The sequence below is a fragment of the Sapajus apella genome, unplaced genomic scaffold, assembly GCF_009761245.1.
Source record: "Sapajus apella isolate SASKATOON/1434 unplaced genomic scaffold, GSC_monkey_1.0 scaffold14, whole genome shotgun sequence".
NCBI classification, from domain to species: domain Eukaryota; kingdom Metazoa; phylum Chordata; class Mammalia; order Primates; family Cebidae; genus Sapajus; species Sapajus apella.
In genome coordinates this window covers 28,525,059-28,548,684 of record NW_022436954.1, presented here as the reverse complement: position 1 = coordinate 28,548,684, position 23,626 = coordinate 28,525,059, and the positions used below count along the sequence as shown (strand labels likewise).

Below are 23,626 nucleotides of genomic sequence, written 5' to 3'. Positions count from 1 at the left end.
AAGTTTCATATCACTTTTACATTGTAGTAATATAAGTGATATTTTCTGATGGTTTTTTGATGTATTGTGATGATACAATATTTTACTGTAGGTAATCACAGAACTTTTTTTTTTTTTTTTTTTTTGTGACAGAGTCTTGCTCTGTCACCTAGGCTGGAATGCAGTGGCACAATCTCAGCTCATTGCATCTTCCACCTCTCCAGTTCGAGTGATTCTCTTGCCTCAGCCTCTCCTGTAGCTGGGACTGCAGGCGCCCACCAACACTCCTGACTAAGTTTTGTATTTTTAGTAGAGATGGGGTTTCGCCATGTTGGCTAGGCTGGTCTCGAATTCCTTACCTCAGGTGATCCACCCATCTCAGCCTCCCAAAGTGCTGGGATTACAGGTGTGAGCCACCGCGCTGGGGGAGAACTTTTCAGGTCTGCCTGTACAAAGGCTTCAGTATAGTTTTCCCTAACATGAGGAAACCGTTGGATACATTACATCATGGAATTATTCATTGATATTTATTGATTTTGTTTACTTGACTTTATTAGTAACGTGAATTTTTTAAGACTCCACAAAAGCAAAAGAACAAGATAAAAGTCCCACCATCCAGAAATAGCTATTTTACACTTTGGTATTTTTTTCCAGTCTTTTTTTTTCTTTGTTATGTGTATGTATAAGAAATGGCATCATACTTTATTTTGTTATGACCCTGTCATAAACATCTGTATCCATATCTTCAGTTATTAAAAATGCTTGGCCAGGTGCGGTGGCTCACACCTATAACCCTGGCACTTTGGGATGCTGAGGCGGGCAGATCATGAGGTCAAGAGATCGAGACCATCCTGGCCAACATGGTGAAACCCCGTCTGTACTAAAAATATGAAAAATTAGCTGGGCATGGTGGCTTGCACCTGTAGCCTAAACTACTCGAGAGCCTGAGGCGGGAGGATCACTTGAACCTGGGAGGCAGTGGTTGCAGTGAGCCGAGATTGCACTGCTGCACCCCAGCCTGTGACAGAGCAAGACTTCATCTCAAAAACAAACAAAAGTGCTTTGGATATTTGGTTATGCCATTATTTATTTTAGTCATTCTGCTACTTTTTTGAATATTCAAGTTTCTGACTTAAAACAATTTTTTTCTAATAGAGTTGAATTACAGGCTTCCCAGGCTAAGGGAAGATTTTTCTCACCTCCCAAGCCCAAGGTTTTCTAAGTTTAAAACTAGAGGCTGATCTCTTCCCTTTGGAGCTCTTTGAGGGTTAAGTAAGACAATATTTATAAATATGCCTAGCACAGGCCCTGGCCCCACAAGAGGCAGCCAGCTAATGTTCCTTAGACATAATCTAGTGCACATGGTCAGTTGTATTTCTTTCTCTTTTAGTAATAATTTTTCACCATGCATCGGAAAAAGGTGGATAACCGAATCCGGATTCTCATTGAGAATGGGGTAGCTGAGCGGCAAAGATCTCTCTTTGTTGTAGTCGGGGATCGAGGAAAAGATCAGGTATGACCTGGTAAATGCTTCCTGAATTACTTTTTATCTTGTCTAGAGAGTCAGCATATTTAATCACTCTGGGGTTTCAGGACATAATGGCATTAAGATCTCTGTGTGGTAAGATGCCTAGTGGGAACCTTTCTTTATTTCCTGGAAGTGGCGAATTCTCTGTATTTAGACTTATTAGCAATTTATTAGCAGACAAGCTAATACCTTTGGAAGCCTGGAATGGTGGGTTGACCACAAAGTTAACTCTCTGTGACCTGGCTTCTAGTCCTGGCTCTCAATTTAGTTTCCATATCTGTTAAATGAGGTCTTAGGCCTGGCAGTCTCTAAAGTCTCTTTTGTGCCTGAAATTCTGTGACTTTTTTGTTTGACAGGTGGTAATACTTCATCACATGTTATCCAAAGCAACTGTGAAGGCTCGGCCTTCGGTGCTGTGGTGTTACAAGAAAGAGCTGGGGTTTAGCAGGTAAGCTGGGCTCTTCATGTGATTTATCTAACTCACAATTCCTGCGCATTAAGTGCCAGGAAATGATTCCTTGACATATTTCTTTTGGGTCTTTAGTGGAGGTGCTATCTCTGAGGACATATGGAGCTGATAACCTCTCTTCATTCCTGAAAATAAGTTTCAGATCATTTTCATGCTTTTTAAGTCACCGGTCCAATGCCTTGCCTTTGGCGTATGGTTTTCCTTCCTGCTTTTCTAGGCTGATTAAGCCCAACTCATGCAAGTTCCTTCAAATTGTCTTTCCTACCTCAAATTTATTCCACCTTTTCACTATCTCTTTTTTTTCTTCGCATCCTTCATGGGGGGGATGTGCCTTATCCCATGTCCAAGGAAAACCCCTTTGTGTAGCTGTATCTCCACGCCCCACCTCTTTCTGGACCTTTTGTCTTTGCTCTGCTGGTCACTGCATACCCTTTGGGAACTTTCTACTTCCTGTAAACATGCCCAGATTTTTCTGTTATCAAAAGTTGCTTAGATGCATACCCAGATTTCTCTCTCAGGTTAGCATTTTCCCCCATTTTTATTGCCATAGACTCTAAAGCAGAAATCTTTGCACTTAGTAGCTGCTTTTGCAGTCTGGTTTCTGCCTCTGTAATGGTGATCAAATTGTGCCATTAGATATCCCTAGCATCTTGTTGCCTAGTGAATCAACTTTTCTCTTTCTCTCTCCACTCTTCAGAGCTCTGCCTCATCTACCAGTTCACTGCTGTATTTGACAGTTGGCTGTTTGAAGCTGTGGTAGTCAAGACTTTTAGTCATAGATAATAAACTTCCAACACAAACACAATTTGGCACAAAGGGATTCCATTGAAGTATATGGGGTATTTTCTGGAATCCAAGGGGATAAGATTTCAGTCCTGCTCACGGGTGATCTAGAGCCAGAGTGCTAATGCTCCCAGCTTAATTTGTCATCTCGGCCTATCTGCTCTGTGCAGACCAGCTTTCTCACTGCAGATCAGCTTTCTGTTTTCTGTTGTCCCCCTAGCAGAAATAACACTTGCGTTTTCCATGTTTCAGGCCCAGCCATGAGGAAGTCAGACTTTTCCCCAAAATTCTAGTGGAAAGATGCCCAACCCTGGCCAGAAGAGGGTGGGGTTTGTCATAGTATAGTGGAAAGTTGGAAGTTCTGCCTACAGCTTTGCGTTTGGAGAAGTCTGGGGTGGGTTGGGGAGTGCTGTTCCCCGGGAATAACCCACCGTGGCGTCACCTCAGAAACAGTCACCCTTTTTGGCCTCAGTATCTTTACTCAGACCACCTTCCTGAGCTCTTCTCTTTCCCTGGATCTTGTCTCCTTACTCTAAACCTAGCTGGCAAGTATGATTCTGTCCTTGGGCCTCTTCTGATTTCCAAATGTGCTCATCTCCGATCTGACTCTGAAAGCCTGTCTCCAGCTCTGGCTGCTTTATGCTGTAACTAATCTCCTTGCTTTTCTTTGCTCATGTTGTCTCCTCTGCTTGGAATCCCAATTCCACCCCTCTGATATCACCTATTGAAATTCTCCCCGTTTTTCAGGGCCTGCTTCCTCCATGAAGCTTTTCCCGAGCCCCTCAGTCATACCTGATGGTTCCTCTACCTTCCTCTGCATTTGTCCTTCTCCTGTAATGCTTGTCACTGGATGCTATTGTTTTGGGGTAGCGTCACTTACGTACTGTGACTTACGTTCATTTTTTTTTTACTTCCAGGTGATAAGCTCATTCATTTGGGAGCCCTCTCCTATTTATGTTTGTATTTTCATATTTTCAGCTGATTTAGCAGGTTGTCATAGGTACTCAGTGTATGTTGAGTTGGGTGTATTGTTAACAGCTGTAAAGTTATTTTAATTTAAATTAGTACCAGAGGCTAAACTATTCCTTGTCCTGTGGCCTTAAAGGAAAGGGATTCTGCCTAAAAGAAACCAGACAGTTATAAGAGCCTTACGGTCGAAATGTGAAAAGTGCAGAAAACCCAAAGATGAAAATAAAAAGCATCTTGCCATCTAGGTATTGTCAGCATCTAGGTGTATATTACTGGTATATAGTTTTGAACCGTAATTGGTATTCTGTTATGTATACATTCATAATTAGAGAGGTAGGCATTTTTAATACAGATTGAGAATAAGGCCTATTGCCTGTCCCAGAATTTTAAGTTTTTAGGGCTTCTGGTTTTCAATATTTTTCATTCGACAGATGTGAGATGGATGTGGAATTAGGCAGTTCAAAGTCTTCCAGGCAGATTTGCCTTTTGAATTTAAACCACCTGGCTTTACTTCTAAAAATCTATTTTTGTTCCTCTATGAGCTGTAAGCTCTTCTGCCCCACCCCTGTCTTGATCTGGCAGAGCATTGTGTTCAAGCTAATGCCTGCTTGTAAGTCATGGGCTTAAGGCCTGAGCCAGAAAGGACAGTGGAGATAAACTCAGCCACTGCCTTGGTTCATAGATGAGAAGGTGGAGGCCCACAGGAGGAAAGGCCTTTGTTCTAGCTATTAAGTTAAGAGAACTATGGTAAAGGTAAAATTTTGATCAGCTGTAATCCTCTATTCTAGAACATTCTAGTTCTCTGTTTTGGTAGAGGAAAGGTAAATAGCAGCTGGATGTTCAGGGTTTTTAAGACTAAAGGAAAATTCAGGGATTCCTTAGAGACATCCAGATTCCATTCTAATCCCTTGTCCTATATCATTATTATCTTATGTAAGACCTGCCCTTGAAGACACAATCCCACCTTCTTGGGGAGGAAGTCACCTGGGAAGGATGAATAAAGTAACATGCCATCACCTCGTCTTTCCCAGGATCTCTGGGAAACAGCACAGTGTAGTTGAAGCATTGGCTTATGACTGAGGTAATGAGGCTGCTCAGGTTTGGTTTCAAGCTCTGGCTTTGGCCAAATGTGAGGGTTAGCTACCCTATTACCCATCTTTTAAAGCGAAGTATTTGTTGAAGGTCACAGCAAAATAGCAGTGTTCACACATGGACTTGCCACTCTTTTTTTATTTATTTAATTTTTTTGGTATTCTTATTAGAGACAGGACTTCACTATATATTGGCCAGGCTGGTCTTGAACTCCTGACCTTGTGATCTGCCAGCCTTGGCCTCCTGAAGTGCTGGGATTACAGGCGTAAACTACCGCACCCAGCTGATTTATCATGCTTACCCCAAGCCCGTAAGCACTCTAATGCCTCTCCACTGCCCTCCACCTGAAATTGGCCTCACACTTTTCAAGTTCCCTACCAGCTCTGGAGGTCTACATGGGTGATCACTGAATCTGTCCCTGGTTCCAGCTCTTTAGCCTCTCTGGTTAACTGGCTGTCATGGGATTGGGGGCATGTGATTGCAGTCACCGGAAGAAAAGAATGCGACAGCTGCAGAAGAAAATAAAGAATGGAACATTGAACGTGAAGCAGGATGACCCCTTTGAACTCTTCATAGCAGCCACAAACATTCGCTACTGCTACTACAATGAGACCCACAAGATCCTGGGCAATACCTTTGGCATGTGTGTGCTGCAGGTGGGTGGCTTCCTCTAGCCTGTGACTGAAGTCAGAGTCTTGAGGGTTGCATGGGCTGCCTGGCTTTCCACTGGGAACAAGCATACAGTAAGGAGGGAAAAGTCCCATGTTCCCTGTCCCCAAGCATTATTAGTGGAAGTCCTGGCCACTTTCCAAAGTACATTTAATCACCTACCCCATATAAAAAGAGAATTTTCTACTGAAATCAGCACTTGTCTAGAGACACCAGAACTGAAGCGATGCTGTATTATAACTGGTTCTAACTAGCTAAAGCTGATAAAGCAAATGCCAGAGGCTTGAGAGCCTCTAGGACCCCGGGTCCTTTTTGGCATTCATTGAAGACTTTCTTGTCCAGTGAGCAGTGGGACTTGTTTTCCAACTGGGTACAGACCAATGCACTTAAATGTCCTGTCCAGAGCACCCGAGTATCATACCCACCATGAAGGCCCTTCTAGCCCTTTTGTGCTTAAACACCCCTCACTTTACCTCTCAGAGACTACTTGGTGGATTTCTGCACTGGTGTGTATTCTCTTACCTGGCAAGTTAATAGACTAAGTTTCACTGTGTGTGTGTGTGTGTGTGTGTGTGTGTGTGTGTGTGTGTGTGTATGTGTATGTAAGCTCTGGTGGTCTTTGTTTTATTCTTTGTTTCTTTGACTCCTGTGCCACCTCCCTTCCCCATCCTCCCAAAAAAAGACAAAACAAAATTAAGCACAAATCCCCACATTTTTGCGTGTTTATCATATACACCTACGACTGTTTATCATATCACATACACCCATTATTGTGTCAAGTTACATACCTTGCAAAATATGGGTTGTCTCCTTTACTGCTGGCTTGCATCGCACCTTGGAGACCAAAAAAGAGAGCATTTCGCCTCATTTTCACCTTTTCTGTGGGGAATGCCCTGGGTAATCACTGATTTGTAGGGAGTGGTCTGCTTGCTACCTTGGTTAGTTTCCTGAGTAATGACTCCTGTGAGCAGTAGCTCCCCCATGTGGTATAGTTTCGTCAAACAGGTTTGAGCTATAAATATCAGAAAATGATTGTTAAGGTGTTTCTCAGATTCAAGTATGAATCAATGAAGGCTGGAAAATCTGTTTCCAAATAGGATTTTATCAGAGACATTTTTGACATATAAAACTAATAATGTCTCATATATATATTTTTATTTTTGGCATATAAAACCAGGTATTTGTATATTCGAGGGCTGGGCCCTCTTCTGTGGTACTCCCTACTTGTGTATCCTGGGAGTCAAGGTGAGAAGAATGGTCTTGGCTTTGTGCTCTGAAGCCCCATTTTTGCCTTATCACTTGGCTTTTGGTTAAGAGTCCCTTGGGTTGGGCCAGGCGCGGTGGCTCATGCCTGTAATCCCAGCACTTTGGGAGGCCCAGGTGGGTGGTGAGCCAAGATTGTGCCACTGCACTCTAGCCTGGGCAACAGAGCGAGACTCCATCTCAAGAAAAAAAAAAAGTTCCTTGGATTGCTATTCGAATGACCAGCCCTTTCTAAAGTCCCTTTCTTCCAGGATTTTGAAGCCTTAACTCCGAACTTGCTGGCCAGGACTGTAGAAACAGTGGAAGGTGGTGGGCTGGTGGTCATCCTCCTACGGACCATGAACTCACTCAAGCAATTGTACACAATGACCATGGTAAGCATCTGTTTTTTAACTTAATTTTGAAGGTTCAAGTAAATCTGTTTTTGCTGTGTTCTGCTTTCTTTGAAGAATTCCTGTTGTGCAGCTCCAGTGAGCAGTCAGCACAGCCTCTGGGCTAGAGCTCTTTGATGCTAACTCATGAAAAAGTCACTGTGGTTAAATCTCGGGGTCCCTGAGTGTGCCTAGGCATCTCTGAATTTTGTTTTCAGGCACTTGCAAATTCTACACCAGTGAGATTCAGATATGATGCAGCTTTTATGTAGTTAAATGTTCTGGGATGATGCTGTGAAGGAGCAATGCCAGTGCCTAAATTTGTGTATTGCAAAAACAGAACCATGTGCAGACTCCTCTGGCCCTTATCCTAATGGATGACTAAGGAACATTTGCTAGTTGTACTCCCAGTTTGGCAAGAATTTCAACTCCAGCAGAGACTGTGTTCTCCCCAAGCAAAAGACATTGAGGACGTGGTGAGGAGTTAGGGATACGTCTCACCTGATGCAGAGCTGGTCTCCTCACTCCATCAGTGTTGCCAAGTCCACGTTCAGAGGCAAATATTTTAGTCACGCCCATGCCCAGCAGCTCAGGAATGGTGGTTGGATTGGACTTAGGGTTTCCTGAGCTGCATTTATCTGATGAAATGGACTTTCCTCAAATCTTAGGGGCTGCTTCCTGTCATTACTACTCCCATTATCACTTGTGCTGCAGCCCTTTTGGCCTCCTGGAAAGTCCTCAGACATGCCCAGCACACACTCATGCGAGGGCCTTGGCACTTCGTGTTCCCACTGGAATGTGCTTCCTCTGGGCCTCTGCCTGGCTCACTTCCTCATTGCATTCAAGTCCCTGCTCAGATAACACCTCATCTGTGTGGTCTTTCCTCACACCCCATTTAGAGTAGGCAGCTGTGCCTGTCACTCCTGAACCAGCTTTATTTTTCTTCAAAGCAATTGACAGTTTAAGTTATTTTTTGTCTGTCCTCCTGTACTAGTCTCTAAATTTCATTGGCGGGTGAGGTGCAGTGGCTCACGCCTGTAATCCCAGGACTTTGGGAGGCTGAGGTGGGCAGATCACCCGAGGTCAGGAGTTTGAGACCAGCCTGGCCAACATGGTGAAACCCCATTTCTACTACAAATACAAAAAAAAATTAGCCAAGTATGGTGGTGCACACCTGTAATTCCAGCTATTAGGGAGGCAGGAGAATCGCTTGAGCTTGGGAGGTAGAGTTTGCAGTGAGCCGAGATTGCCCCTGTGTACTCTAGCCTGGGTGACAGAGCGAGACTCTGTCTCAAAAAATAAAAATAAATAAATTTCATTGAAACAGAGTTTTCTTTGCTGTTGCATTCCCAGATCTTAGAAGAGTGCCTGGCATTTAGTAAGCATTCCTTAGATGTTTGAGAGTGAATGAATGACTTTGTGCTCACATCAGTTTGTTCTTCCTCTCTCCTTACGTGGCTACCTACTTATCCTTCAGACCTCAGCTTACCATCTCAGAGAGGCCTTTGCTCACTACCCTACATAAGTGACCCCCCACTTGCTGTCTGTGTATTCTATATTTCATATGTAGCATTTGCCAGAATTTGTATTTATCTACTTGTTTTTCTTCCTCCACCCATGGCACTCCAAGCACCATGAGAACAGAGGTCATGCTTTGTTCACCAGTTTATGTACACAGCATGTCTGGCACACAGCATGTCAATTTTATGAAATAAATGAGTACAACTTAGGATGCTAGAAAAAATGTGGAAAAGCGAAAGATTTTAATAAGAATCGTTGCATTCAGTGTCTGATCCCAGTCTCAGCAAATACCATTTGGCACGGCAGGTTATGTAGGAGCGATTTTGTTTCCAGCAAGGTTGCCAGTGTCTCCTTTGATAGAGCTTTGTATGTGGACCCTGGTCCTCAGCACTGTGTGCATGCCTTTGCTAATGGATGTTGTCCTTCTTTGTTAGGATGTGCATTCCAGGTACAGAACTGAGGCCCATCAGGATGTGGTGGGAAGATTTAATGAAAGGTAGGTCTATAGTTCCTCGCAATCGTGGGGCAGCCACATTGGGAGGGATATTTTTATGTTGGACTCAACCGAAAGCTTTGCTTTTATGCTGGGGAAAGTAGTACAAGATTCCAAAAATGATGAGACTCTTGACAGCAGCAGTAGTTGTGAAACTAGCTGGAAGCAGTGAAATGTAGTAGAAAGTTGGAGCCGGGAAAATTCAGTTTGTCTTGCTGCTAGCCCTGACAGTTCAGTTAAACCAGGTTACTGTCTCTGGCCCTTAGCTTATTCATCTTTTAAAGGAGTGATTTTTCTGGATCACACTTTACCAGAGATATTTCATAGAACACTAGTCTTTCCAGACGTTTTGTAATGCATATGACATATTGGGATAGTAACAATGATTATTAGGAGAAATATGGGAGGGGATGAGATGTAATTAGAGGCAGGAAAAGGCGGCAAAATGTTTCTTCTGAGCAAAGGAGCACCCATAATTTCAAATATGGAAATTTTATTTGTTATCCGAAATTAAATGTTTATTTATTTATATTTTTATTTCTGTTTTATTTTTTTGAGACAGAGTCTCCCTCTGTCACCCAGGCTGGAGTGTAGTGGCATAATCTTGGCTCACTGCAACCTTCGCCTCCTGGGTCAAGTGATTCTCTTGCATCAGCCTCCTGAATAGCTGGGATTACAGGCACCTGCCACTGCATTCGGCTCATTTTTTGCATTATTTATTTATTTATTTTTTTGGAGATGGAGTCTTGCTCTCTTGGCCCGCTGCAACCTCTGTCTCCTGGGTTCAAGTGATTCTTATGCCTCAGCCTCCCCGAGTAGCTGGGATAAATAGGAGTGCACTACCATGCCCAGCTAATTTTTATATTTTTAGTAGAGACGAGGTTTTACCATGTTGGCTAGGCTGGTCCTGAACTTCTGACTTTCAAGTGATCTGCCTGCCTCAGCCTCCCAAAGTGGTGGGATTACAATCGTGAGCCACCATGCCTGGCCATAGAACGCTAGTCTTTCAAGAGGGACCGTATGAGGAGAGTTTGGCCGTGTATGTCTGGGAAACACTGATACTGTTTTTCCTTTATGAAGATTTACCCCAGTCTGTTATAATCTCTGAAAAGTCTTGCAGCAGCAGGGACCTGTTTAACTGATTGATTGTTTACCAAATTTATTCTACCACAGAGTCTTTTGGGGGGTTGGTGGGAACACCAGTTAGCGCCATGTGAAACGCCGTGAGAAATTTTGACCTAAATCAGTGGTTCTCATCTGGTGCTGTTTGGCCCCCTGGGGACATTTGGCAATGTCTGGGAATGTTTTGATTGCCATGACTTTGGGGATGGTGGTGGTGGGTGCCGTGGGCATCCAGTGGGTAGAGGCAGGGATGCTGCTGAACAAATGGTGGTGCACAGGACGTCTCCACCCCAAAGAATTATCTGGTCCAAAATATCAGTAGTGCAGAGGGGTAGAAATCCGGGCCTTGATGGGGGCCTCTCTCATTTTAACCATCTGTGATGTTCTAACTTGGAGGAATGAGCAGAGCAGGAGGAGCAGCTGTGTGCTACTGAATAGAACAGAAGCCTGTGAAATCTTTTTTGTGCAGTGAGAGGATGTTTGAATTTTATAGTCAAACATTTTTTCCTGCATGCAAGAACGTTTGTATTATGTTTCTTTGGGGAACTTTCTTTTCCCCTTTTTCCTTTTATTTCTTTCTTTTCCCTAGTGACAGAAGGTGAATTCATTTGTGTTTTTTCCCTGTGTGTCTGGTGATCATCCAGGGGTTGGGTTTGGAATTCCTCATTTAAGGATGGCCTGAAACACCTCAGTGCTAAAGAGCAAGGCTGGGAGGGTGAGGGGAAGGCCACGTGGTGTAGGGAATAGTGGCAGTCATGTGCAACAGGAGGGCTTATAATTGATCTCGTGGGACGAGTCCTTGGTTTTCTGATTTGCTGTATAAAGCATGTTCAGGTGCCTTGTGGAGGAGGTGTTGAGTCATCTCACGCTGCTGTCCAACTGGGTTTTGGCTTTTTCTGGCTTTCTTAGAAACCCTTGGGGCCAAATGATTTTTTTGAAGAAAAGTTATACTCTTTTTGTAGGCATTACGTGCCCTCCTCAACACGTCATTGCTGTGGTTTTGTTTTTTAGGTTTATTCTCTCTCTGGCCTCTTGTAAGAAGTGTCTCGTCATTGATGACCAGCTCAACATCCTGCCCATCTCCTCCCACATTGCCACCATTGAGGCCCTGCCTCCACAGACTCCGGTGAGTCTGTGCTGGGGTCCAGGAGTCTAGGGGAGGCTGCATTTTCATTTATTTGTTTGTTTTAGAGACGGGGTTTCGCTATCTTGGTCAGGCTGGTCTCGAACTCCTGAGCTCGTGATCCACTCGCCTGGGCCTCCCAAAGTCCTGGGATTATAGGCGTGAACCACCGCACCCGGCCTGGAAGCTGTGTGTTCTATGTTGATCCTCCTGTGGCAGTGACAGACCCTTCCCCTTCTCTCTCTGGTAGGATGAGAGTCTTGGTCCTTCTGATCTGGAGCTGAAGGAGTTGAAGGAGAGCTTACAGGACACCCAGCCAGTGGGTGTATTAGTGGACTGCTGTAAGACCCTAGACCAGGTGAGTGTGGTGCGCAGAACTTCCAACATAAAGATACAATACAGCATATGGAGTGCAACAGAACCAAGGTACATTGACTCGAGACCTGGACCCTCCCTGGAGAAGGGGGCTTTTTCCCTTGCTCGTACTCGTGTGTGCTCAGCAACAGTAGGGCTATTTCACATTTTCTGGGTACACAAAAGAAGTCTAGGGATTACTTCCCCCCTAATCAGGGGACAGATGAAGCAGATGAATTATTATTTTTTTAAGAGACAGAGTCTCGTTCTGTCACACAGGCTGGAGTGCAGTGTGTGATCGAGTTACAGTGCTCACTGTAACTTCGAACTCCTGGCCTCAAGCAGTCCACCTGCCTCAACCTCCTAAGGTACTGAGATGACAGGCAGGATCTACTGCATCTGGACACATTACATTGAAAAGGGAATCCCCTTGGCACTTTTTTCCAGAGAGGGCAATATACCTATGTTCTTCAATTTTAGCTAAGTTTTGATGATATAAAGGTTTTTGATTATAGCGTATTAAGAAGTGAGAGGAGAACTTGAGGCCCTAGTCTAGGACTTAGCCTGGTTCCAGTGTGAGGCCTGATGAGGGCCCTCTGGGGTGATATGTACCTGGTCTTTGAAGCAAGCAGCAGGCGGGGGAGAGCTGCCAGGATGCATTTCTGTGCTCATCCAGGTGGCCAGCACTGGTAAACTTGGCTTCTCTGATGGTTCCTGGGCCATGATGGGAACTGACTGGGCACAGCCCAGAGGTTTTAAGTTGGGTGTATTCAGGGTTCTAGGTCAGCCTGAGCCAAATGAGCAGCCGGGGTCTCTGCCCTCGAGAGGGAAGACAGCTGCAGTGACACTTCCCACTTGGGGCTGAGTCCCAGCAGGCTGGCTTCTCTTTTCATTCTGGAAATAGAATCAGCAGCTACATAGCTCTCTATGCAGCCCAGGCTGCAGGCTCTAGGCTTTTTTGATTCACTTCCTGGTACCCTCTTTATCACAAAGAGAAGGAGTGAGCGACCGGATGAAGCAGGAGAAACTGATTCTAGTAAGGAGTGTTATAAGAAAACGAATGTTAGCACACTGGTTAAAAATACAAAGAGAAAAAAAAAAAGGGTGAAAAAGAAAACAAACGGCCTATGACAAAAAAACAAAAGAAAATTAATAGAAAAGAGAATGTAAAAAATTAAGAAGTGTTTCCACTGGGCAGTTTCACTCTGCAGAAACAAATGCTATTCACAGTTTATTATGTGTCCTGCTGCATCTTTTTTCATGCACAGAAGTGAATAAAATGTGAAGGGATCATACTACAGAGCGCAAGTAGTCCCCTGTTAGACATTTGGATTGATTGCAGCATTTCCGCTGTTAGAAACAATGCTCTGAGGGGATTCTTACAGATATGTCTGTGGGTACTATGCTTAGGATACATTTCCGGAAGAGAAATTGCTGGATCAGAGATTGTATGTATTAAAATGGGCATTGTACCAGTTGATGGAACTATCCAGTGTGTGGAAATGCCTTTTTCCCTGCAGCCTTGCAACTTGTAAGTCTTTACCAATCTGATATGAGAACATAGGATCATTGTTTTCATTTGTGTTGCTTCTTTTTTTTTTTTTTTTTTTTTTGGTCTCACAACAGAGGCTAGAGTGCAGTGGCACCATCTCAGCTCACTGCAACCTCCGCCTCCCGGGTTCAAGCAATTCCCCTGCCTCAGCCTCCCAACTAGCTGGGAATACAGGCATGCGCCACCATGCCCGCCTAAGTTTTGTATTTTTAGTAGAGACGGCATCTCATCATGCTGGCCAGGATGGTCTCTTTTGATCTCCTGACCTTGTGATCCACCCCCCTTCGTTTCCCAAAGTGCTGGGATTACAGGCGTGAGCCACCATACCCGGCCTCGTGTTGCTTCTTTAATTAGGAGAGAGGAAGGCTCCTTCTTCATACAATTATTGGTCATCTGTTGTTTGTTGTTGTACGTGGTTTGTTTTGTTGTTGTTGTTGGTTTTTTCTTTTTGGTGAGCCAATCTGCTTGCTTATGTCCTCTGCTTACTTTTTAGTTTGATTTTGGCCTTTTTTGTGTTGGTTCTTCATTTTAGGATGCATTTTAGTCTAGATTTCATACCTTTTTGTTATGTCTTTCACTTTCTCAATTTATAACTTCCATAATCTAAAACAAAAGGCTAAAATGTAGCCTTCAGGCAAGGTCAAATTAAGACAACCAGGTCCTGGATCTCCTTTGAGTGTTTTCACCTGGAGAAACTCTGGCTTCCTAAAGTCTCTCCCCTTCCGTTTACCTGGGCCTGTGTTTCTTCAGTGTCTTTTTAACATCACTGCCTAGGCAAGCATGACAACTTCCTCAGGATCATCTGGCCTTCTTCCCACCCTCAAAGACCTATTCCCAGCACAGATCCCAGCTGAAGAGCAAAGTTTGGCCCCTAAGTAGTTAGTGGCTCCTGTCTTTCAGTGTCACTGGCATCTTGCTTTTACTTCTAGGCTGTCCTGTAGGCACTGGGGCCCAGCAGTAGACAAGAGGGATGCACCTGCTTCATGGAGCTTGCCTCACAGTGAGATGAGACAGTCAGTGAAAAAAGACATGAGCAGATCATTTGGTGAAGCAGAAGGTGCTACATACAATGGGAAAAAAGAAAAAGTGGCAAAGAGGGATAGGACATGCCAGCCTGCGGATGGGGTTCTGTGGTTCTGGGTATAGGGGGCAGGGGTGGCCTCATGTAGAGGGTGATTTTGGAGCCAAGCCCTGAAGGAGGTGAGGAAGCAAGCCCTTTGGCTCTTGGTGAGCCAGTGCTTCAGGCAGAGGGAGCAGCATGTGCATGGGCCTGGGGAGGCCTGGCAGGGAGGTTGAGGGGCTGAAGCAGGGTGAGGGGGGTGGAGGAGGAGGTTTTTGGAGAATCTTGCAGACCACTGGCAGGGCTTTGGCACTTACTCTACAAGACATGGGAGCAACGAGACTTTTATGTCCATAGTCTTTCAGCACAGCTGCCAGAGGCATCCCCAAACTTCTTTTTAAGAGGATCCCCTGGCTGCTGTGTTGAATGTAGACTGGTGGAGTGAGGGTGGTAGCAGGAAGACTGGCCAGGAGGCTGCTGTCATGATGGAAGAAGGATACGGTGGTGGCTTTGAGCAGAATGGTAGAGGAGGATAGTGGTGTAAGGAATGGTAGATTTTATATATGTTTTGGAGGTAATAGGATTTGCTGATAAATCAGTTATCAGGGAGGAATTGAGGAGCCTTTGGCCCAAGCAGTTGAACAGTTAACTGAGATGCGGAAGACTAGGTGGAGGAGGTTTGGGACAACATTAAGCGCTCAGTGTCAAGGTTGAGATGTGTAGTGTACAAGCGGGGATATACGGGAAGCAGCTGCGTGTGTGTAGAAGTCTGATGTGCAGGGAAGTGGTCCAGACTGAAGCTGTGAATTTGAGTTATCAGCATGTATTAATAATTGGTACTGAAGGCCTTGAGACTGAGATGAGATGACCAAGGGAGTGAGAAGTCCAGGTGCTCAGCAGTGCTTTCTGGCCTGCAAGAACTGCCACCCTTTTATTTAGCCTGCCATCAACCTCACTTCTCTACAGTGATGGTGATGAATGGCAGAAACTTGGACCTTTCTTGGAGTTCGCCTAATAATATGTCTCTCTTTCCACAGGCCAAAGCTGTCCTGAAATTTATCGAGGGCATCTCTGAAAAGACCCTGAGGAGTACTGTTGCGCTCACAGCTGCCCGAGGACGGGGAAAATCTGCAGCCCTGGGATTGGCTATTGCTGGGGCGGTGGCATTTGGGTAAGGGAATTCTATCCCCCATCTTTAGAAACTCTGGCTCTGAGGGGGTAGTGTGCAGGCTTGGGGTCAGAGGACTGGGATTTCAGGTTCCTAGACTGAGTTCTGAGTGGGTTCAGTGTGTGATTTCTCTAGGTCTTGATTTCCTGCCAGGAAACGGCAACACTGTTTCCCAACCCACCCTAAAGGTGCACATTTACTTGTGTGTACACACAGACACATACATACCAGGGCCTTTGTAATCACTATTTACAGTTGAACAAACATATAGAAGCAAAGAAGTGGAGGTAAGAAACTACAACCCTGAGGGGATGAGAATGTGTATGACAAGCCTTGCAGACTGAGAAAAATACAAGTTTGACATTTTAATGATTTTGGTTAAGAGAAGCTTCCTTTGGCTCCTGAGTAGCTGGTTTCAGGTGTGATGTTAGTTTCTGTTTTTTCTATTGGGTATGGGAGATACATGCAACTGCCAGTAGAGTGTGTTCTTCCAACTTCTCAGCCGTAATAAGGAACCTAGAACTTAACGGCGTTCGACTTTGTGCATTATCTTCCTTGGTGCTCTTTAGAGCTCTGTGGGCATTTTATAGATGAATCAACCTAGGCTAGGGGAGTTCCAGTGATTTCCCCGAGATTCCCCAGCAAGTCAGTGCTGGTAGAGCTGGGGCCTGAGCTTAGCTCCTGCCTCCTTGTCCTTCGTTCTTCCTGCTGCTGTAGCTGTAACAGTCAGCCTCTTAGCCCTTAGCGTCTGCTATTAGCATCCTGTATACTCAGCAAGGATGCCTTGGAGGTTAGCTTTGGCCTTAGCCTAAGCACGGATTGAGCTCTCCAGCTTCACCATTTGAAAGCCTCAGCACAGCTTGCGATGAAAGTACTTCTTAGAGCAGGGCATTGGATTGGGGAGCAGTCTGTTCTGCACACTGAGAGGGCTGTCCCCATAGTGCTTCTAAGCAGTTTGCTTTCACAGATGTTGGTAGCTAAATGTCTGGAGTTGCTTTAGTTTCCTTCCCAAATGGTGTCCTGACTTTGTCCCCTGCTGTTACCTCTGGTTATCACCTTTGGGACAGGAGCAAACAAAATGTTTCCTTTTTTAAATTGTTTCTTTAAAATGTTCCTAATTTCTTAAAAATCCTCCTTTTTTTTGGTTCTGTAGGTACTCCAATATCTTTGTTACCTCCCCAAGCCCTGATAACCTGCATACTCTGTTTGAATTTGTATTTAAAGGATTTGATGCTCTGCAATATCAGGTAGGAAATTTGGTTAAGAATTTTTATTTTGCCGGGCGCGGTGGCTCAAGCCTGTAATCCCAGCACTTTGGGAGGCCGAGGCGGGTGGATCACGAGGTCAAGAGATCGAGACCATCCTGGTCAACACGGTGAAACCCCGTCTCTACTAAAAATACAAAACATTAGCTGGGCATGGTGGCGCATGCCTGTAATCCCAGCTACTCAGGAGGCTGAGGCAGGAGAATTGCCTGAACCCAGGAGGCAGAGGTTGCAGTGAGCCGAGATCGCGCCATTGCACTCCAGCCTGGGAAACAAGAGCGACCCCCCCCCCCCCCAAAAAAAAAAAAAAAAAAAGGAATTTTTATTTTGATACAGTGCTGGGTTTAAATCCAAGTGGAGTCTTAAGAATGCTTGCTTACTTTCATAATATTTAGTTTCTAAAACTTGTTTCTAAAGTTTGTCATTGCTTTCACTCTTTCCCCACCAGGAACATCTGGATTATGAGATTATCCAGTCTCTAAACCCTGAATTTAACAAAGCAGTGATCAGAGTGAATGTATTTCGAGAACACAGGCAGACTATTCAGGTGAGGCGTGTTCTCAGACCCTGATGTGCAGGGCCAGTGTCTTGCTGTGTTTAACTGGCGCTGAGACATTTCCTGTTACAGACATGTATGTCTTTTGTAATTGCATGTCTTTTAGACAATGGCGGTATTGTATGCTAAACCTGTTCCAGATTTTCAGCCTCTTCTAAAGAACAACATTCAGGCAAACTAACAAATATATGTAGTTAGACTGAAAAGTTGTGTTTTTGTCCTTTGAATATGGATTAAGTGGGATGGAAAGTATGCTGATTAACTAAAAGAGAATCTTTGTCCTGACATCAGTTCTAACTTTGCTTAGTTACTGCAGCTTTTGAAATGTTGCATCTGTAACTAGAACAACAACCTTATAGCTTAAATGAAATAAACAACTTTGCAAAATGCACTCTGAATCTTTGTGGTTTAGCCAGTGGCCTATTTTCTTTTTTAAACAGTGATTTCCCAAAAGTTCTAAAAATCTCTAGCACTCTGTGAGCCTGAATGGTCTGCACTTGTCCAAAAGTTGCAATTTTGCTGAATCTCTAAGAGAGGCATCAGGTGACAGGCTTACAGAACGGACTGAGACTAATGGGCTCTTACTGGAGGAGGGTCATTAATTATTTTTGGAATTGGGTTGGGTTGGGAGGTGAGCCAGGTGAATTTGGCAGTTCATACCCTCGCATTTTATGCCTGTCAAAGCATATGGATATGCATGTCAAGAAGTCATGCCTTTTTATCAGAGGCCAGACTATAAACAGTTAAGTGTGTATGCCTTTTATTTTAATTTTTTCTTACTAGTCCCCTTCTATTTTCACTTCTGCTTGATTCCCCCATCTGGGAGGAGGAAAGGCTGCTTTTGGTGTGAGATGAGGGTAAGGGTCAGGCTGCAGGCAATGAGAACACAGAGAACTGTTAAAACTCAAGAAAAATACACAAACTGAAGAAGAAAAATATTTCCCTTAAATGCCCTGGCTCGGGCCTTACTCCTCAAATCTGTAATCAAATACTCTCATATTACTAGAGTTCTTTTGTCTCCAGTTTAAGCACAGAGGAGGTGACATTACTTTATGAGACTCCATTTTTGTTCCTTTCAGGCCTCTCTTTGGGCTTAAGATGGAGAGAAAGGAGAATATTAGATAAAAGTTGGCTTCACTTCCCCTGGGGAGTTGCTTTCTGCTGCTTTTATGAGATGCTTTTACTTTTTCCTCTGAAGAATCCAAGATCTGGGGCTCTTTTGTGGATGTACCTTCTGCTGCTAGAAATGAGTGGGGTTGGCCAGGCGCAGTGGCTCCTGCTTGTAATCCCAGCACTTTGAGAGGCGGAGGTGGGCGAATCACTTGAGGTCAGGAGTTGGAGACCATCCTGGCCAACATGGTGAAACCCTATCTCTACTAAAATTTAAAAAATTAGCCAAGCGTTGTGGCGTGCGCCTGCAATCCCAGGTACTTGGGAGGATGAGGTGGGAGAATTGGTTGAATGTGAGAAGCAGAGGTTGCAATGAGCCGAGATCACAACACTGCACTCCAGCCTGGGGGACAGAGTGAGACTTTGTCCCAAAAAATAAAAAATAAAAAGAAACGGGTGGGGTTGCTGCCTCCCTGGCCCATCAGCTTGTAGCAAAGCAGTTAGAACATCTTATTTGTAATGAAAGACTTCAAATGTATAGGAGGGTGCAGAAACCAGTATACATTCCGGTGCCCAGCACTAGGAGTTGTTGACATTTTGATGTTTGCTGTGTTTGTTTCATATTTTAAATGTCATTTAGATTTTTGTTTTAAAGAACTAAAACATCACAAATACAGTTGAAGTCCCTCAGCCCCTTTCTATCCTGTTTCCTTCTGTCCCTCCTCGTAGGTGACTCAGTTCTGAGACTGGTGCGTGTCCTTTCAATTCATGTGTTCACTACATAATTATGTATCCGTATGTGGTACCATACTATACTTATCTTTCTTCAGCTTTCCTTTTTTAATGTTTGTTTTCAATACCTATCCAGATTAAAGCTTGTAGATCTGGTTGATTCATTTTTAGGTATTATACGAGTAAATTATATTTACATGTATGTTTCTCTAGATGGAATTGTTTTAGAATTGTGTAGTTTTCTGGCTTTCTTAAAATTTGCCAAATTATCCTTCAAAGTGTTTTTATACCAATTTACCCCCATGTCAGCATTCTTTTGATTTTTAATTTCTCTTAAGACCTCATCAACTCTGGATGTTTTACAGCTATTTAAGTTTTGTGAAATGGTGTCTCCCTCCTGTCTCTAGCATTTCACTGACTGTTGGTGAGGTTGAGTACCTTTGTTTATGTTAACTGGTTATTCAGGTTTCCTATGAATACCTCTTCATTGCTATTCAGACCCCTTTAAAAATAGCAGGAAGCCCTGAAGAAGCTGAAGAGATTGTTTGTATGCATAAAGATACGTACATATGCAGGTATTAAGAAAAGAGTAAGTTCTAGAAATGTCTGTCAGTGCAGGGAGACTTCACCTTTTATCATCGTGCCATCAGAGCAGGGAGCATAGTTCCCGGCATGAGAAATCTGACATCCTCTTCTTTAGCCATCACTGGGTCCAGCTATGCCTCGAGCTCATCCGCTTCCCTAATCTGAGGCTGGGGAAAAACATAAGGAGACAGGTGAGAAAGGAGAGGGAGCCACTGTGTCAGCAGTGTGAATCAGGCACTGGGCAGGGCATTTTTACTTATCTACTTTGTTTCTACCTCAAGCAGCTGTAAGGTAGGTATTTCCTTCATTTTACAGGAGGAGGAGTCTGAAGCACTGTGGGATTAAGTGACTTGTCCAAGGTCACATGATCAGTGGCTGAACTCTCTGAACCCGGGTGTCTGACTCCAAGCCCATCCCGTTTTGCCCTGCCAGGAAAAAGTAGAAAGGAGGAATGAGAGGAGAGAAGGGAACAGAGAGAAAGTGGAAAGAGAACAGTCTTTATGATGAGTCACCAGTAATCACAGCTGTGACATTAGTTTGCTGTGCTAATAATCTAAATTTTCCTTCCCCATAGTATATACATCCTGCAGATGCTGTGAAACTGGGCCAGGCTGAACTAGTTGTGATTGATGAAGCTGCTGCCATCCCCCTCCCCTTGGTGAAGAGCCTACTTGGCCCTTACCTTGTTTTCATGGCATCCACCATCAACGGGTAAGGCACCATGGGTGGGAGTCCTTAGTCCCGTGGCAGGCTGTTGCAGATTTGGGGGCATGTGGTGGATGTGGCCTGGGTCTGGACAACTAAGTCTGAGTCTCAGAGAATTTCAGTCTTACGTGCTGAGTGTCTGCTTCTGTCTGTAGGTGGGATAAAATTTTGAAAAATACGTGGCTGGCAATATCAGTATCTTATATCTTAGAAAATATAGTATTAAAGTAACTATAATTATAAGAAATCAAGCTCATAATGACATGAGTGTTTTTTAATTTGATATTTTTAATTTTTTACTTTGAAATATTTAGTGTTTGCTGTAGAAAAATTACAACAGTTAAGCAAAAGAAAAGTCACCTGCAATTGAACCACGTGGAGATAGATTTTTTTCATTTGAACAAGAAAAACATTTTTAATTTGCTTTTTGAATATATATTGTGAAATCTTTTGAGGTCAGTAAATACATATCTCCAATGTTGGAAAGATTCCTGTATGGAAATCATATCTTGAAGAGATCATTCTGTATTGCAGATTTATTGTGACTGCTCTGCTTATACTGAAAATACTGAAATAAAATGGATTTTTACTTTTCAAACAGCTTTATTGAGATATAACTCACATACTGTACTATGTAGCTATTTAAAATATGTAATTTAATGGTTTATGGTATGTTTACAGAGTTGTGCAACCATGCTCACCACAACCAATTTTAGAACATTTTTACCACCCCATAAAGAAAGCCTGTGCATCATCCTCCAATTCCTCCACACCCTCAACCCTAGGGAGTCACTAATCTACTTTTTGTAGCTGTAGATTTGCCTATTTTGGACATTTCATATAGATGGAATTATAAAATATGTGGTATTCCATGACCGACTTGTAGCATGTATCAGTATTTCATTCCTTTTTATGGTTGAATAGTATTCTGTTGTATGGACATACCACATTTTATTTTTCCACTTAATCTGTGGATGGACATTTGGGTTATTTCTCCCTTTTGGCAATTATTAATAATCTTGCTTTGAACATTAGCATGCAGATTTTTGCATGGATATGTTTTTCAGTTCTCTTAGGGATATACTTAGGAGTGAAATTATTGGGCTAACTCTGTGTTTAACCGTGTGAGAAGCTGCCAGACTCTTCCAAAACAGTTGCACCATTCTGCATTCCCGCCGGCAGTGGATGAGGGTCTGACTCTTCTGTATCCTCTCACACACTTGTTATGTATTTTCGTGATTATAACCATTCTAATAAGTGTGAAGTGACATCTCATTATAATTTTCATTTGCATTTCCTGGTGACTAATGATGTTAGCATCTTTTCATGTGCGTATATGGCAACTCGTGTATCTTCCTTGAAGAAGTGTCTATTCATATCCTCTGTTCGTCATTCTAATTGGATTGTCTTTTTTATTAATGATTTTTAAGGGTTCTTTGTATATTCTTGATACCAGGTCCCTTATCAGATGTGATTTACAAAAATTTTCTCCCATTCTGTGGGTTTTTTCACTTTCTTTTCTGTTTCCTTTTTTTTTTTGGAGACTGATTCTTGCTCTGTTGGCCCAGGCTGAAGTGCAGTGGCATAATCTTGGCTCACTGCAACCTCTGCCTTTCGGGTTCAAACAATTCTCCTGCCTCAGCCTCTCGAATAGGTGGGATTACAGATGTGTGCCACCATGTCTGGCTAATTTTTATGTTTTTAGTAGAGACGGGGTTTCGCCATGTTGGCCAGGCTGGTCTTGAACTCCTGACCTCAGGTGATCCACCCGCTTTGGCCTCCCAAAGTGCTGGAGGCCAGCCACTTTCTTTATAATAACCTTTGATGAGAAAAGTTTTTAAGTTTTATTGCTTGTGCTTACTCTTGTTTCTTAAATAGATAAATTGGAATACTTTTTTTGGGAAATGTTTGTTATGTGGGTTGGAGAGTGGGAATAAAACACTGAAATTCTAGCTTTTATCATTATTTGAGTAAGAGAAAGTATTTTTCAGTCTTTGAATATGATAATGGATACTATGGAATGACATCATGAAAAAAAGTTCCGTGTGTACCCTGTGGTCACATATGCTTGTGACCAAAGACAAGGAGAGGAAGACAATGAAAGCTGGTTGAGTTATCAGATTATTGGTGATTTAAGTTTTTCCCCAAATTTTTTTAGCTGTTTTGTGTCACCTTTTAAGTGAGCATAGTAGTGAAAAGAATTTCTGAGGTGGTGGATTTGTTTTATTTTCCAAACTGGAAATGTTCTCAGTTCATTTCCTTGTGCACTGTACTTCCAAAAAGCAGCTCCATTAGTTGACCATTTAACTTTGTTCCGGCTTCCACTAAAACTGTTTAAATCCTTTGTGCTAATCCCCCTTGAGGATGAGGCTAAAGAGATTGAGCTCCTTGCCCAAAGGTTCTAAGTAGATGAGAGTAGGACGTGAGTCCAGGCCTGAGTGGCCCCAAGCTGAGCCACTGTCCCGCCCTGCCTCCTTTGGACAGGTGCCTGCTGTGCTGGAAGTTCAGAGATGAGCAAGACTGTCGTCGGGGAAGCAGGGGTCTGGTCTTCCAGCACGTGGAGGAAAGCAGCTCTCTGTCCCTTCCTAGGCAGTGGATTTGGGACCTCATGCCTGATTCCTTTTGCCTTTGTTTCTAGCTATGAGGGCACTGGCCGGTCACTGTCCCTTAAACTAATTCAGCAGCTCCGTCAACAGAGCGCCCAGAGCCAGGTCAGCACCACCGCTGAGAATAAGACCACGACGACAGCCAGATTGGCATCAGGTACCCCAGAGCCTGACCCGGGCCCTACAGTTCACAGCAAGGCCCTTCAGTCTTGCTGATCCTCATTCCCCTGGGACATCATGGGCAGCACCAAACCTCCAGGCTGAGAGGTTGAGTCCCCAAGAGGAGAAGTAGCTTTTCTCTGGGGAACAGCCGTCCAGTGACCAGCAGGGAGCCAGACTAGGGCCTTCTGATGACAGGGCCCTTGTTTGTCCCTGTCTCAGGGCATGGTGGCATTCAGATCCCTTTGGGGTTGGTATCACGGCAACTTGAGTATCCACCAAAACAATTTAAAACCACCCAGTTTAAATTCTTACCACACGTCTCTGGGCACCATGGGACAAACATAAAGTGAAACATTTTTCCTTGCTTTTTAGACAATACATATTTAATC

The 23,626-nt window shown here is 43.7% G+C and overlaps 1 protein-coding gene across 5 annotated transcripts in view; it reads left to right on the top strand.

Moving 5' to 3' along the window:
* NAT10 (N-acetyltransferase 10) overlaps positions 1-23,626 on the top strand; it is a 43,494-nt gene that overhangs the window by 3,181 nt on the left and 16,687 nt on the right. For 4 of the 5 annotated variants that reach the window (XM_032283605.1, XM_032283602.1, XM_032283603.1 and 1 more), the window contains exons 2-13: positions 1,370-1,492; positions 1,864-1,955; positions 5,305-5,476; positions 7,004-7,126; positions 9,079-9,140; positions 11,271-11,385; positions 11,633-11,740; positions 15,386-15,519; positions 16,670-16,763; positions 17,230-17,328; positions 20,339-20,475; positions 23,108-23,232. In XM_032283605.1, the coding sequence (XP_032139496.1) occupies positions 1,385-1,492; positions 1,864-1,955; positions 5,305-5,476; positions 7,004-7,126; positions 9,079-9,140; positions 11,271-11,385; positions 11,633-11,740; positions 15,386-15,519; positions 16,670-16,763; positions 17,230-17,328; positions 20,339-20,475; positions 23,108-23,232 (1,369 nt within the window). In that variant the 5' untranslated portion in view covers positions 1,370-1,384. The remainder of the gene's footprint in view (positions 1-1,369; positions 1,493-1,863; positions 1,956-5,304; positions 5,477-7,003; positions 7,127-9,078; positions 9,141-11,270; positions 11,386-11,632; positions 11,741-15,385; positions 15,520-16,669; positions 16,764-17,229; positions 17,329-20,338; positions 20,476-23,107; positions 23,233-23,626) is intronic. The other variant, XM_032283606.1, reaches the window with a different exon arrangement.